The following is a 17,211-nucleotide window of genomic DNA, read 5'->3' as shown; positions in this document are numbered from 1 at the left end:
GGTGTTTTCGAAAAAAATAATGATCGTACAAGTGTATAGCTTCAACTGTTTGAATATATACTTCATTGTTCTGTTAAATCAATGGTGACATTATCTTCCCTAATATATGTTTAAAATTATTCCAATTGTTTTATTTTATCTCAGCTAAATATCCTTAACCAAAATAATATGTGAATATTTGCGATTGATTTATAATTATAGTAATTTAAACATAAAATAATCAAAACACGTTTTTTATAATAATTTATTTCATATCCTTGGCAGTTATCACATCTTAAAAATAAATTAAATACAAATAATATAAATATCCAAATTAAATTATATATAAAGTAGCCAACTTTTTCTAATAGCTGTAAATTATAGACGAATGTTACATTTATTTATCAATCTTAGTAAAAATTGTTTCAAACCTATGAAATGGAATTCGCCATTACAGTATTTTTCGGGGTTTGAACACTGGGCATTCACATTAGGTTTTTTGTGAACATAACGTTATTACGTTATTTTTAATGTTTACGTCTAGGAAGAAGCCTAGATTCTGACAATGAAATGCATATTAGGTAAATATAATTAATGATCAGCTTGTGAGTCTTGTAACCTTATTTTTTCCCTGATATCCTTTATTTAATTTTTATTAATATTATTGGTACTTAATAACATAAAATAGTTAATATTAAGTAAATAGTAATATAATAATTATTTCTACAAAAATGGCATTCGTGCTGTACATAGACAAAATCCACGCAAAGCTATATTAATTTTCCTAGTAAATTAAAGCTAATCCCTTCTTATACATAAAAACTACACCAGAAAGAACACGAGCATGACATGAGCTGAAAGCGTAGCAGGTAACTTTCGAGGCTGAAATTATTTGAAATGAGAGTTAAGAAAATTAAGAAGAAAACAAATGAAAAATTAAAAAGAACCCGACTCTAGCTAGAAAAGAGCTGATCTTCAAACAGCAGAATATTTTTCATTAAAATTAAGAACAAATCAAATACAACTAAAATGAAATCTCCATCCGTCCTGGAGCTACGACAGCATCGGCGGACATACATGTAATGGGTATATGTATGTATACCCATTAAACTTATAAAAGCCCTCTTATTGTGCCGGGGATTCGAAGTATTACGAAACAGCCATGAGGTAGGTAACTAAAATAGAATATCTTATTGTCCTCAAATTGTATAATTCTAAACGTTGTATTGTAATCAGCTGTATGGGGACACGGATCTTAGGCGCCTGCTCTTGCCGGGGAAACCTCTCGCGTACGGCGGTTTCGCGTTCGTTGTTACGTAGTACACGCCACGAGCACTGAAATCAATTAAATGGATTAAAAGTCAATACAATAAAATTAGAAAATTGCATAATATACATCAAAATTGCGTCATAAATACTACACCTATTTCTCTGTTAATCCCTACTTTAACTTCGCGCCATAAGATTGTCATGAAGAATTCGCTGTTTAGCAATAAGACCGTCTTTTATATCTACTTCAAATATTTACTAGTACTATTATTTTCTGCATACATGAAAGTGCATTATTATTGTTACATGTCTGTCTGTTAGTACGTTCTTTAAAACGTAATTTATCAGACATTTGTTGAGTCAAATAAAATGCATTCAGCGTTCATTAATAAAAAAACAAGTAAAGTATTTGCTTCGCTAATTCTGTCACTGATTGGTTTATCAAACCGACCAAGTATTACTATTAAATATTTATAACGCTGAGTTCTAATCTGCCCATACCAAACATAGAGTCGGTTAAAATGAGTACTCACTTATGCGTGACGTGCTCTCCCATGAGGACATACTCAGTGTCTTTTGGTTCACACCAGCCGATGAGGTAAGAGAATAAATTAGGGCAAGGACCAGCCCAGAAGCCGACCCTGCTATTAATTGACTCTATAAAGTATGGTGTCACTTTTGTGTGGTCGCAAGATAGAGTTTCTGGAATAAATTACATAAATCATACATACATTGTAAATTTCTCAGTTATACGATTTAAAAATAACTTAAAAAAATTGGGAAACATAACCAAAAATAATTTGAACACATGCGGATTATTATAACGCCATCTAGTGTACATTTGCAAAGATTGTTTTAAAGTTTAACATCACATTGGTTCATTATGCTTATCATTAAATATCACTATTTTCTAAAAGAAGACGTTTAGTAAGAAACGACATCAAACTATTGCAAAATTAATGTAATTATTATAAATATTAAAAATACTAAAACATAATAATAAGTAGAGCTAGAGATAGAGTCTCCGACCGCCCTCTAGTGACTTGTGTGTGTTAATATTTAGTCTACGTTTGCATGATCTAGTTGCCTTAAATCACGACAGGTGGTGCTGTAAATAATACAGCACGCGATACGAATTAAATTCGGTTTAGTTCTATATAGCGAGGAAATCTTTCAACATCTTTCAACAACACCTTTCTAAGGACCTCGTCCTTATTTCATATATGTCAAAATCAATACAAGTTTCACTGTTTCATTTGTAAGAACTGAAATAATCACATTCCAAAAATATTTTTAGTAATTACCAAATTGGCTATTTTTAATTTTCATGAACAATCATGAGAACAATCTTATGCTGATCTATTAAGGCTTATAAATAAAGTACATTAAAATACCCAGTTTAATTCTTAACGTGGTAGAACTCCTTGTGAACGAACGAACAAGATAGTCCTACCACTACCTACATACCTTACATAACGAGTGTTTATGCTAATATCCCTATTTATTTGTAACGAGAAAGGCAAGTATAACCATACTTGTAGAAATTAGTCGACCCTTATTTGGTAAACTTTTTGTTATTTATTTAGTTATTGATAAGCAATAGGTCTTAGGACCATTTAACCACCAGTTAGCTTGTTTGTGTGGCACATTTTTTTTTAATTTTATTAAAGTTAAGTAACGTTTAATAAAATAATGTTTTTTTACTTACGAAAAATAGTATCATGAGCGCATCCAGGCTGGCTCGAGCCACCGTTGACATAAAAGTCAGCATGGCCATTAGGGCCCCACTGCCCAAGAATTCCGGCCCCAGTATGTAATATATCCACAAACAGGGCATCTGTGTGATCCAGGTCTCGGGATCGGTTATTACCCATGTAGAAAAAGATCGTTGGGTCTAAACCTGTAAGAAAATAAACATTTATGTAATAAATATGTATGAGAAAGTATCGTCATCAACTCATTATTATCCCACTTCTGGGCACGGGTCTCTGCTTAGAATGAGAAGGATTAGGTCACAGTCCAACGCGCTGGCCAAGTGCGTATTGGTAGACTTCAAAACCCTTGGAAAACTTTTTTTTAAGGTTTCTCTAGTATGCAGGTTTCCTCACGATGTTTTCCTTCGCCGTTTAAGCAAGTGATAATTAATATCTAACATGCACATAACTTACAAAAATCAGAGATGCGTGCCTGGGATTTGAACCTCGGACCTCTCGATCAAGAGGCCGAGTTTCTCTACCACTAGACTATCACTGATTAGGACACTGTAAATATAATGGAGATGAAAGATAATATATTATGAAGATTAAATTTAATGATATTTTAAGCAGACCGCATAAATCAACGGACCATGTAGTAGGTCTTAACTGATCTATAAACATCATCGGAATTTCAAAGTGTGCCCATGACCTTCCGTGCTTTGGAGGGCATATTAAGCTGTTGGTCCCAGTGGTTATCATTTGTAAGAAAAATGACCCTATCGGGGTCTAACAGGCATTTGAATACATCCGACAGAGTATACCTCTCTAACCTAACCTAACCTATACCTCTCTCTTTCAATCAATTCGCCTTTCATGATGATTTCGTAATGAAGTAGTCTTCCCAAAGATTTGAAGAGTGACCTTGTCCAGTAGTGGAACCATTAAAAGTGTTAGGTAATATTTATGTGCTAGAGGTAATCAACACGCATCTTATACATATTTTTCTTAATACTGCTCATTAATGTCAAGGTAATACGAGTAATACACCAAGTAGTTTTGTAATAACAATATGTCGTGTTTCATTATCTTTAAATAAATAACGATTATTATAAATTTATGTCGTAAGCATTAGTATTTACATGCATAAATATGAATTCAAGGTTGTAGAGCTCTGTTCTACCACCAGTTCGATTCCGGAGGCATCATTACACTTTTTAAGCTTAATAACAGCAGTTTTAAATCTGCTGTGTTCCAGTTTAAAGGGTGTAACGGATACTTATCTCGGTGTAACAATTTAGTTCTCAAGGGTAGCAACACACCTATGGCTGATCGCAAGACTAATTTTATCTGAGGTGAATTACAGATGTCCATGAAATTAATATAATAACATTATGTGGACTGCACGCTAGTTTACTACTTCAATGTTATAAAAAAAATATCACATCTTTATATATATATTTCTTATGTGCGTGTCTATGTCACTGAACTCCTCCTAAACGACTGTGTGTGTTCAAGGGGACTTGAGAATGGTTTAGATTCACAATTTAGTCCGTGGGAAAAGGTTTTTTTAATTCGTAAGTAGTTATAGAATCGGAAACTACGCATTTGATCAAGTGATGATCTTTAGCAAAGTTGTTGTCCAAGAGCCTACGAGGGTGTGGGAGTTGATAAGATCAATTTTTGACAGATGGCACCACTGTCATTCCAATGTAGGTACAAATTTTCCGTTTTATGTATGTCATATTATTTCTTTAAAATGCGGGCGAAGCCGCGGGCACCACTAGTATTTTTATAAAAACAAAATACAAATAACATACGAAATTTTGTATACCTGTGATTCTTCCAAGTTTTCCCTGCCCCAAATGGTTAGCTACTAATCCAAGTATATGGGCACCGACACTGTAGCCAATAGTGTGGATCTTCTCCGGCGGTATCGACTTCACTGGATGGTACTGCAGGTATTCCACCAACTGCGTGATGCACATGCTCGCGAAACGCGGAGCCCATTCTAACTAGAATATTTACATAGTAAATAATGTGAAAAAGTAACAATAGTGTAGGAATAGCTTGTTATTTTACCTCTTTGATGTTAAGTTCATATTAAAAATTAATAATAACTTGATTTAATGGCCAAGGGAAGGCCATTGTGACTGGCATGTTACCGTACTACAACAGGCTGGGAAAACTTCGATAGCGTGATTAAGAAACACATGGCGCCTTTTCTTGACGAGTTGTGGGAAGTCACCACAAAAATAAATAAGATATACAGAATTTTATAAGTTTCAAATTAGAGCCAAATTACAGATATTTATAATTTCAAAATATACGAGCAAACATTGCTTTATATGAGACTAATTATTACGGAATGGTCTTGTAGCTCAAGCAGCGTTTTGGAAAATCAAAATGTGTTAAAAATGGACGAAAAAGATATACCTGACTAAGACACGGCTCTTTCACTAAGCTGCCATAGTCTACGATGATGATGTTGTAGTTGCCCCGTGTGAAGTAGGCCTTCCTCATGTCAGTACTTGGTGATAGGTTCCTGCCCCCACCAAAACCATGCACCACTATCTTCGTGGGATGTTTCGGGTTGAATCTTGAGTAAGTCAAGGAGTCATTGTCTAATGTGTTCAGAAGCTCTCCTTTCTCTTGTGTTTTGCTGTAAACGAATTTTCATTAATTAGGAATGTATAAAATAATTGTAATTTTAACAATTGTATTTAGAAAATGTACTTCTAACTAAGGAAATCACGTTTTATCTAAAAACGGGTAATAACTGTGACATACATATATTTAAAATTGGTATTTTTTTTAGCATACATTGCTGGAATATTTTTAATGTACTGAAATAAGAATAAGAATACATTATCTATTGAACCATAATAGGTAAGCAGTTCAAATTTTCAGAATGTAATTACTTCTATGACTGCTATAATAACAAATAAGGAAAATTAAAAAAAAATGAAAATTTGGTGCTATAGAACCCTTCATGTGCGAGTTCGATTTACTTGGTCATTTACATTGACCGTATGAAATATAATATATACAAAATATTTACCGTGTATACAGATAAAACTGCATGTTTGGATGTGGGCATCTGTATGGTGGTGGTATACATGACGTGGTGTTGAACAGGTCTCGTACAGACTGGGGCTTCTCTTTGCTCGGCTTCTCGTTCCTTTCCTGAGTTTTCGACACTGAAAATTAAGATAAGGTAACATATTACATAAATATGTAAGGAACTCGTAATTCTAGTATGGTTCATGGACTATGTATTAGTAGAAAAAGATGATCTTTCAGATTTGGAAAAATGAAAAATTGATCGGCTTTGCTACAGTTAAATTTCCAATTTAATCTTAAGAAATGGTAATAAGGAACATCCGTAGTGCCTCTGTTTCATTCTAAACTAAACTTTAGAGTTATTTGAAGTATACTCGTACATGGACAAAAAGATCAGATGGACAGCTTAATCAGTGAAAACCTATTGAATCCAGACAGGAAGGATTGTCAGGACTCGAAATACTGTAGGATTTATCCATTTTTTCACTTCAAAGCATACCTACTTCTAATCTAAGAATAATCTTAACCCACACTTTATAATCTATTATTTTTTGTTCTAACAAACAATTCAGTATTGACTTTTAAAGATTAATGCTAACAGGAAGCAAACTAGTTTCAACTACGCTGTCAGACTACTCTCGAGAAGTTTATTAACGTTACATTCCGTTACATTACATTACATTACGTTAATTGCTAAACTAATAAACGTTTCATACAGATTGCGACTTTGATATTCAATTTGGTATGCTACCGGCTTGTACTGGACAAACTAGTTTTGCCTAGGGCAGTGTAGTTCTTCCTATATGTGGTAGGATTAATCGGTAAAACCTAGGCTGAACTAGATCATCCTAATTCCGATAAGATTGATCAATACAGCCTAGAAGGTGGTTATTACCTATAGCCTATTTGAGGTATTATCATTATCATAACCACGACATAATCTCGAAGGAATCTACATGATAATTTGTATTAGTTTTAGGGTTTCCTCACGAAGAAAAACGGATTAATGAAATAGAGCTTTAAAATAATATTATGTTTATAACTATGGACAAGTTTGAAAGTTAGTAGTAGAAAGTAAATCTTGAATTAGGAGTTTAGTTAATACATTATATAATCATTTTTCATCATCTCTGTTGATCAAGAACTACCCAATTCCTAAAACAGCTTCATAATTCTCAAACTGCTGACTTAGTAGAGTTTGTAGTTTAAGAGTAGATAAGTATAATATAAGAAAGAAAAATCAATATTTCATTTAACAACATGAATACGGTAAACGAAGGTAAAGTAAAATATGATTGCGAAATGTTTAAAATAAGCATATTGCATGAAGTTGAAGTCTGTTTTGGCATAGTAATAAAATTTTGATGTCATATTTCAAGGTCAACAATTCAATTTATAACGTAATTGACAGTCGCTTACGAATTTATATTACATGTTTATGCAAATGACTTCAATGACATGACTTTTCTAATAGCATAAACATTTATCGGAATACACGTTATGTGATCGAGCTCCGGTATGGCCGAAATTCTTAATTTTACGGCATTACAAGTACACCTCATGTTTTTATTATATGAATCATAACGTTACCTAATGTTGTAGGCAATTTCTGTGCGGTTTTTTATTCTTCACTCATTTTGCTTATTTACATATTAAAATAGGTAAATATTTTAAGTATAACGAATGTATGTCTCGTAAATCTTGTTACTAATAGATCCCTCTAATTAAACCTACCTAATAGGCTGGATTTAGTACAACACGAAACATAATACTAGAGGGAAAACCAACTATTGTACTTAGTATGTAACTTGTGTAGAGCAGGATTCAGATCTATTTTTAGAAAGTTCTACTTCGTATAATAGCAATTAAAATAAAATGGAACTATTAAAGACAGATCTTATAAAAACTGGAGTACAATACAACTTCATTCACCTTTACATAATACTAAAGATTAATTCTCATAAATCGACGTGGGGATAAAGCCAGTGTAAAATGACCTCCCATTTACTATTCTCTCGAACACACAAAGTGCCATAGTTTACTGGCTAAGCAAATCAACGATTGTGTGACAGGTCACAGGTGTAACAAGTTATACACTTTCACTTCGTTGTGGAATAATTTTCCAGTAAAATCTTAAGATCCGTATCAGTCTGTGTCGGTAACTTAGGGCCCAGTAGACGTGCTACAAAACATTGACAATTGATAATTTAGCTGTTTTTCGGAAACAAGATGCAATAATCAAAAGCAATAACCACACAAATTTGAGCGCATATTGAACGCAAACAACATTAAATAAAAAAATCGCTAAAACAAATAAAATTAATCCACCATTCGTATCCACCATTTGTTAGCCCCTTTCCTTTCACAGGTCTGCTGGAAGAAATTTCATTAGGAATAAGCAGTACCTTTGCACAAAATGTTATCTATAAGTCTTTTGTATTAGTTATCTGTGTGCATAAATAAATAAATAAATAAATTAATACAATCGATAAAATGGACGCAGCAAGTCGCCAAAACGTAATGCACCATTGATGCAATCGCCAAAACGCGAATCGCCGATACTAAAGTAGCATGTCTGCTTCGGTCGTTAATGAAGGAAAGGATAGTGTTTAGATTACATCATCACTGGACATTGTTACAAAGGTGGAAGAACTCGTTGTTAGAGCGTAATGAACTACGAACATAACTATTTTCGCGTTATATCTGGTTTGTAACACTTCATTGTTTTTGATGGATGTGGTAATGCGTATAAATAATTCAGAGTTAAAATGCTTTTGTGATGTCATTCAGCTAGAAATTGATGCCTAATTATAAAGTAATTAATTAATTGGTGTCCATTTTAGACATTCATAGGCAGAAGTGGTAACTTAATATCCAGTGGACTTTGTGTTTGATATTTCAATTCTTAAAAAAAGATTTATAAATATCTTTCAAATATTAAAAAAAATAGCGGGTTCTTGCTTGTACGTTTCCGTGCAATCAAAAATCTTTGTTTGTCTTTGGGAGTACTTAAAAAACTTGTGAAAAAACTATATATCATGTACCTTAACCTCTTACTTACCTTGATAACTTGAAAGGTTTACAAGCTTAGGATTTTATTACAACTTTATTTTTTTAATATATCACAACATACTAAAAGTTTTATTTTGTTTCCTACAAAGTATACGGTTATTACTTAGGTGGCGTGCATCCTGTATTTACAAAATAATATGTTAGCAAAGAATTGTCTAATAGTATACAATTACCCACTAATGTGTAACGTAACGAACTAGAATTACAAGTACATAAATAAAATTTCTGCAATTTTGGCATCTGAAATATCCCGATTTAGACATTAATATAGAATTGAAATTCGTCGCTCGATTCCATGGCACTATCGCCATACTTTCTTTTTTTCCTTTTGTTTATCTCACATAGTCTTTAAGAGCAATATATCTGTGTATCTATGACCGACTTTAGGTGGGATTTAATTCCATCTAGACTTACAGATATTTATAAGCCATTTAGAAGGTGGTAGAACCCATTTTGGTTCGACTCCGGCGGCACCACCGCCACACCTATTTCTACCTAATAACATTAGTGTTAAGCGCTGCTGTGTTCAGGTTTGAAGGGTGTGGTAAGGGAGACAGACTTTTCCGAGGCGTTCCAGCTTAGTCCTCAGGGGTAGCGGCGCATCTGTGGCCGACCTCAGGTAGGAATATCCAATCCTATCTGAGGTTGATTACAGATGTCCATGGGCGGCAGTAGCCACTTGCCATCAGGTGGACTGCATGCTCGTCTGCTACTCTTATATTATTAAAAAAAAAAAATTGTATAATGCATGCACGTTGGTAACGTTTTTATTAAAAAATAACAAAAATAATTATTGATAAACCTACCTAAGTACCCATATTGCAAAATTTTAAAACAATGCAACAATCGATAGTAAATCTACGTTGCCACAACGCATGAGAATGTCATGGGAAAGATTGGAACAAAGATCTTTCTCATTGTAAATCAGTATTCATGCCTCACGGCTTACATGCATATACGTGACAAAACCTCTAGAACGTTACATGAGTGCTTTATTTTGATTATGAAGGCAATGATCACAGCTGCCATGATAGTCTAGTGCAGCGTTCTCCAGCCTTTTTCAGTCCACGGACCCTTAGGAAATCAAGCACAGTTTTCACGGACCCCTTTAATAAAATAAACAGAAAAAAACGGATTAGGTTATTACATTAAAAAAAAAACAAATACAGAAGGTAATTATAACTGTTTATTATGAAAAATATGAAAAAAAGTAATGTGAAGGTTGGTGTTGCTTTTTTTGCAACTAAATCAGGGATATTTGGGTTGATGTTGCTACTAAGCTGTAATCTCAAATCAGATTCTACATGTAATCTGTTTTTTGTATAAACAAAGAGTCGAGAATGCCTTTTCACATAGGTATGTGGTTGAAAAAAGCAGTAAAGCGGCTCTTTTGCATTTAATGAGCGATTTATGTATGGTCCAGAGATGACACCGCGGACCCCCATACATATACTCGCGGGTCCCCAGGGGTCCGCGGACCCCAGGTTGGGAAACGCGGGTCTAGTGGATTGAACCTCTGCCTCTCAAGCCGGGAGTCCTGTGCATATTACAGGTATGTACGCTTCTCTGATTTTTGGAAAATATGTCCGTATTACAAATTGTAACATGCTTTAACGGTAAAGAGGAAAATTATGCATCTGACAAATGATAAAAAGGTTCTCAACGTTATGTAAAGTTTACCAATACGTATTTGGCTAACATGGTGTGCTTAAGTTTAATCTATTTCATTTTGAGGTAAATCGGAGCCCAGCTAATAATGAATAAAGGGCTGATAATCAAAGTTACAATTTTACGTTTTTTTTTTATATAGGAGTAGCAGACGAGCATACAGTCCACCTGATGGTAAGTGGCTTCTGCCGCCCATGGACATCTTTAATCAACCCCAGATAGGATTAGATATTCCCACCTATGGTCGGCCACAGATGCGCCGCTACCCCTGAGGACTAAGCTGGAATGCCTCGGAAAAGTCGGAATTAGCGACAAAAGGGAAGTTATGTCCAACAACAATCTATTTTATGACTTAGAAACTTGTTAAATGTATATAAATAGATTATCTTATGTCAGTATAAGTAATCTTGCGGATTCAGTTTATATTGACTTGATATGAGATAACTAAAGTTAGCGCTTTATTAGATTGAGCTTAAACTGATGTTTTTGAGAAATTACTATTATAATATTTTGGCAAAATAAATGTTTCTTAAATTGTAAAGCCCTTTGTAAATTAAATAGTTTTTGCCTTTTTAGTTGTTTGCTTCTAGCAGTGGTGTAAACTGTTCTATTTTGGTTTGAAGAGTGACAATTTACAAATAACAAATTAAAACGTAGGGATTAGTATTTCTGGTCGATCTTGAGTGAGAAATCTGGGCAGTGTTAGGCACTCCTGTGTTCCGTTTTGAAGTGTGTGGTAAGGGAGACAGACTTTTCCGAGGCGTTCCGGCTTAGTCCTCAGGGGTAGCGGCGCATCTGTGGCCCACCTTAGGTAGGAATATCTAATCCTATCTGGGGTTGATTACTGATGTCCATGGGCGGCAGGAACCACTTACCATCAGGTGGACTGCATGCTCGTCTGCTACTCCTATATAATATTATAAAAATCTGGGCTTTTTGCGATCAGTTGCAGACGAACACGGCGGTAGAGACTATTTAATTTAAGTAGTTGTTCTTCCTTAGACTATAAACATGTATAGATATATTCAGAAAATAGTGAATACTAACAAAATATTTAAACTGGAATAGAAACCAGATTTCTTTAAAGCGAGTATGTTTAATTGCCATGAATTTATTGCACAATGACATGGGTAGACCTACGACCGTGAAGGCTGACTTGACTATTTCTCAAGTTAACCTCAGAGTTAACTTGAGAATATAAAATTTAAATATCAAGGTCAGTTTCGCTCATACTGATCTTTGTAACTGTATGTACATAGAACGGACTTTTTAACGTAATGATGATAATTTGAACTTGATTGGCAATATTTAAATTTCGGTTTTATGACATGTTGAAACCGATGTTGACAACCAAAATTCTGTCATCATTTATAGTTTTTTTAGTCAAGTAAGTATGACAAAGAGAGTGGGTTAACATATTTATTTTAATAGTGGCGGTTCAAATTAATAGTTATAGTTCTTACAAGCTATAAGTAGGTCATTGGCAGCCGAAGGGACTAATTGAGACTAAATTAAGCGCTTTATTTGCAAATTGTTGTGTTAGAAAATATTTTAATATCGAAGTTTAGAAACTTATCCTAAAAGTTAGGTACTAAAACTAAAATAAGACTAAGCATTAAGGATTTATTTTTAAACGGAGAGAAAATAATAATTTCCGTAATATCAAACACTTCGCTTTTAGCAAGTAGGTAATTATATAGTATTGTAAGTGTATTAAGAATATAATGTAAAGCTATCAACCATCATATAAGTCGTGAAGGTGGTAGAACACTTTGTGGTTCGGCTCCGGCGGCAGCACCGCCACACCTATTTCTGCCTAATAACAGCAGTATTAGGCGCTGCTGTGTTCCGTTTTGAAGGATGTGGTAAGGGAGACATACTTTTACGAGGCGTTCCAGCTTAGTCCTCAGGGGTAGCGGCGCATCTATGGCCGACCTCAGGTAGGAATATCTAATCCTATCTGGAGTTGATTACAGATGTCCATGGGCGGCAGTAACCACTTACCATCAGGTGGACTGCATGCTTGTCTGCTACTCCTATATTACAAAAAAAAAACATATATAAATAGTACGTATATACGACTTTTCTTTTTTACTCGTCATCGTCTAAAAACAAAAGATAAACGCCGTTTGACAAATGTAGAACTTGAGAATGACAAAAAAGATAAAAGATACATGGTTTACTTTTGTATTTACCTACATGAAGTGAAGTAACATTGTGAGAGCAGAGAACGAGCTTGTTATGCAAGCTCGAATGTTACCCGACTCACTTTTAACGTAACTGTAGAGTCACCTTCATGCTATGTGCATTCCGGATAAATGTGGGATTTAATGTTCGCGACATTGCTACAAAGTACAATTATGGTTATTATTGTGTCTTACGTTTAATGTACGATGTAATGTACCGTTTTAAATTTCGCCAAGTACGCGTTGGAATCTCTACTGAGATCTGCGTACTACTTCATCATATCGTGTTTGAGTTATATATTTATCAAACACAAGTTAAATTGCACAATTAGCTGATAAATGCTCCAAAAATATTTATAGCAACAGAATGTAACAACGAAAAACAAATGAACACGAACATAATAGGAACATTTCTCTGTTAATAAGTAACATTTTGCCCTTAACTTAAAAAGTTTTAAGATGAATAAATAAAATATTAATAGAAAACGAAAATAAATACTATTATACAAGCATTGCATGAACTATTAGAATCCTTGCTTCTTAGACTTAAAAAATCCATATAATGCATTGGAGGATAAACGTAAATTTAAAATGAATCCTTTTCAGCATTTGGCAGAAAATAAATATAAGTTGCCTTTAATGTATGTAAAGCAGACAATGTCCTTAAATCTCGATATCATGGTCACACAAGCAACCGCATTCGGAAGTAGCGCATTGTGCGCACAACTGTGCGTTATACCTCGTTCACATTAATGTTCTTTATTCACACTTTTATGTACGCTAAATGGCACTGACTATCTTATGACACAGTTTACGCAGCTTACATTGTCAAAACCCGTGTATAATTACATGAGAATTTTTAGTGACAAAACATCAAGATAGTATCACATAAAACAACGGAACATTATATTATTATTATTATGTTTCTATATTAGTACATATTTTAAAAGAAGTTATTTTTACTTGTTAACTACTATTTACATAGTGTAGTTGTAAGTATGATTTTAAGGTGTATCTCCATGAATTTTTTATTTCATTATAAGACCTCTATACTTTAACTTCATCAATCGCTTTTGCCGCCATAATGCCTTTTTCTTTTTGTTTTTATTAATTAAACAGACAGTGTGTATGCCCAAAAAATATTTCCAGTGAAACATTCTTAAGTTCCTTATAATTTTACACAATGGTTATTTTTAGCAGCAAAGTAATACATTGAATTAAATAGTGTCTCAAAATGGTTTATCTAAGTTGACTTTGCGGACTGTCTGCTTTTTATTTAAATAATGGTGACTTCCGTAACTACTTTCGGAAGTGGCACACGCTGCACTGCACGGTGCAGATGACACGTATTAGGCCGTTTATACACTAGGCGTTAAATCGTCACAAATTATGTAAGTGGAACATTACTATATCTGAAATGTTATCTATTCTTGCAGTATGTACTCGTAACTTTATGTAATTTAATTGACTTTTTTGGTAAATTCGAGAATGAACCAAAACATTACTTATGAAAGTTTAATGAAACATACTAAAAATATATTATTTTTTTATTTATCAAAGCCATGCTATTTTTTTACCTAATTATATTAATGTTGCTCAGCTTTGATCTAAAAAAATAAGCTATTTGTATCAAATATATTTCTAAAAATAAGGATTATTTTAAATATAATTGTAGCTTAAGCTCAGATAACGTTTTAAAATCCGCCAACATAAACTTCCTTATAATATGCCTAGTGTGTACACAGCCTTACGGTCAAAAAAACCAGTTCAAAGACTGCAAAGACTATTGAGAGTGACAGTGAGCTTCCTCGTTGCATAACCGGAACCTAGTTTTTCTTGTACACTAAGTAGTTGCCTAGAATGGACGTTTTTATCTATTTCTAGGTCTGTACGTATCGGTATGCGCTACATCGCGCGTTTCGTCTGCATGACCTGGATATTAATTTAATTTATGTAGTTATTAATTGATACTACTTTTACTTATTTTTAAAAGTAGATCCTGGAAGTTTCTAAAGGCTCTAGAAAGATCTAATTTATGTAATAACATAAAATATTTATACATTACCGAGGTTAAGTTACTCACCCGGAGGAAACAATTCATGGTCGAAATATATATAACAAAATAAAAATAACTTTACAAAAATAAAATAACATTGAGAACACAAAAGGTTTTCAGACATTCAAGGATTTAATTAACGTTACGGTTATAATTACATGTTAAAAAAAATGGTCTTAATTATATACTTAATTACTTAGTCTATTTTTAAAGTATCAGGTTAGAATTTATTTAGTTATGACTATTAGCGTAATTAATGGCGTGATATTGTTTTGCAAAAAGTACGTGACTAATATTTGATAAGAAATAAAAAATTAAAAGTAGTAAAGTTTTAAAAGTATTAAATACTTGTACTAAAATATTTAGTAGTTATTACTTCTAATAGATTAAAGTTAATAAAATTTAATTAAAAAGTGCAATGTGTTTTCGATTACATCTAATCGATGATAATCTATTAGGATAAGCCACTGCAAGAATCACAACAATTATTTTATACAAATACATAGTTATCTTACCAGTTATCTGTAGTGCGGTTATTCCGATAACAAGCAACCACTGTGCATTCGTCACCATATTTCCGATTATCCGTTATATCCGATTAAATCACAATTTTAAATCACTGTTTTTATTTTAAGAAATTAAAAAAAACCAGCAAGTTTGGTTACTGTTATCACAGCCATTCACAAAACTTAAATAAAAGGTAACTTCACATTTTTAGCAGACTAGTATATAAAATTGGTTATCGAAAATAATTAAAATTTGAAAACCCTATAGGCGTGTGTTGCGTGCGTTTTCCGTGCGGGAACTGAAGGCGAAAGTGCTTCTATATTATGATGCTGACCCTCGTCTTGACTCCAGTCCCCTCTCGACGCAAGTCATCGCGAATTCCTAAATATTTCGACCTCAACGTAATAATATATAATAACTGTCATTAAGGCCTGCAACTGCTAACCGCAGGGACATAGATACGGTAATTAGAATTTGTCAACTGTTTGAAACAGTGTGTTCCGAAATACGAATTTGATTTTGATATAACGACAAATAAATTATAAATTCAAGGGGTTCAGAATTTCGGTATAATTATTAGAGCAAAGAGCAGAGCCGGATTAACCTTAAGGCAGAGTAGGCAACTGCCTAGGGGCCCAGGATCGACAGGGGCCCACTGCAGACTCCTTACTAACACGCAGCCAACCCGCGTTGAGCACGCATAGAGCCTGCGTATGTCTGAACCCGCCCTTAGCACGTCACCCATGCCTATATCGGGAATTGTATTCAGGAACGTGGGTAGAAGGCAAAAAAAAACATTATTTAGTCAGTCAGAGTAGGTAAAGAAAAGGGGCCGGAAAATTGTATTGACTACAGGCCCATACAGGGTTAATCCAGCTCTGGCAAAGAGTAGCTAATGTATATGAAATAGGAAATGTTGCATGGTTTATGAATAATCTCATTTATCCAATTTCCGTTTTTTGTAATTTTACCAATTATAAATTAATTTTATACTAGGTGACCCGGCAAACTTTGTACCGCCTCAAAATCTATTTATCAAATATGTTTCATATAAAATATAGCCCATGTTACTCGTGGATAATGTAGCTTTCGATTGGTGAAAGAATTTTTAAAATCAGTCCAGTAGTTTTTGAGCCTATTCATTACAATCAAACACACAAACAAAGTTTTCCTCTTTATAATATTAGTGTAGATAATATTCTTCTGTTACATGCATGTAACACAACTCTTAGGGATAACAACGGATTCGAGATGAACTTTAAATAAACTCAAATGCTGTTTCCTATTTCCGTTACATAAACATCTTATACAATATGTCAATGTTCTGTTTAACAGTAAGAAACCAAATTTAATCTTATGAATAAATGCTTCAAACAATTATCGTTAAATATTTTATTAACAAATGTTGTCCCTTATAGACAGAAGTGTTTGTTAATAGGGCTATAAATTAAAAAACAAAATAAGGAAAAACACGAATAATAACATTCAAATATAAAATAACACTGTTATGTTTCCTTGAAAAGCTTGAAAGTTGTTTTAAGCAATATCGTAAGCCGTTCAGAGGTAAGTCCAGCTGCATAATAATTATGTTTTTACCCATTTCCAATACATCCGTGTTGTTATGTCAGTAACCACGTAAAATTTATTTACATAAGCGTTCGATGTGTTGAGGATACTAAATGTTTTGCTTCCTCTAGTCTCTAGGAGACGAGAAGAA

General features: G+C 33.6%; 1 protein-coding gene across 1 annotated transcript; it reads right to left on the bottom strand.

Annotated features, from left to right (window-relative positions):
- Positions 1–484: 484 nt before the first annotated feature.
- LOC140749706 (pancreatic lipase-related protein 2) lies at positions 485–15,811 on the bottom strand. Its single transcript, XM_073082839.1, has 7 exons — positions 15,503–15,811; positions 6,004–6,142; positions 5,379–5,604; positions 4,777–4,957; positions 2,957–3,148; positions 1,782–1,950; positions 485–1,314 (listed from the first exon to the last, which is right to left on the bottom strand). The coding sequence occupies exons 1-7, from the start codon at positions 15,558–15,560 to the stop codon at positions 1,212–1,214; spliced, it is 1,068 nt and encodes a 355-aa protein (XP_072938940.1). The 5' UTR covers positions 15,561–15,811; the 3' UTR covers positions 485–1,211.
- Between the last annotated feature and the right edge of the window lie 1,400 nt (positions 15,812–17,211).

The sequence above is a fragment of the Epargyreus clarus genome, unplaced genomic scaffold, assembly GCF_041222505.1.
Source record: "Epargyreus clarus isolate Ecla_fem2 unplaced genomic scaffold, WU_Ecla_fem_2.2 ptg000018l, whole genome shotgun sequence".
NCBI classification, from domain to species: Eukaryota; Metazoa; Arthropoda; class Insecta; order Lepidoptera; family Hesperiidae; genus Epargyreus; species Epargyreus clarus.
The sequence above is the reverse complement of the archived record's forward strand: the minus strand, read 5'-3'. Positions and strand labels throughout refer to the sequence as shown.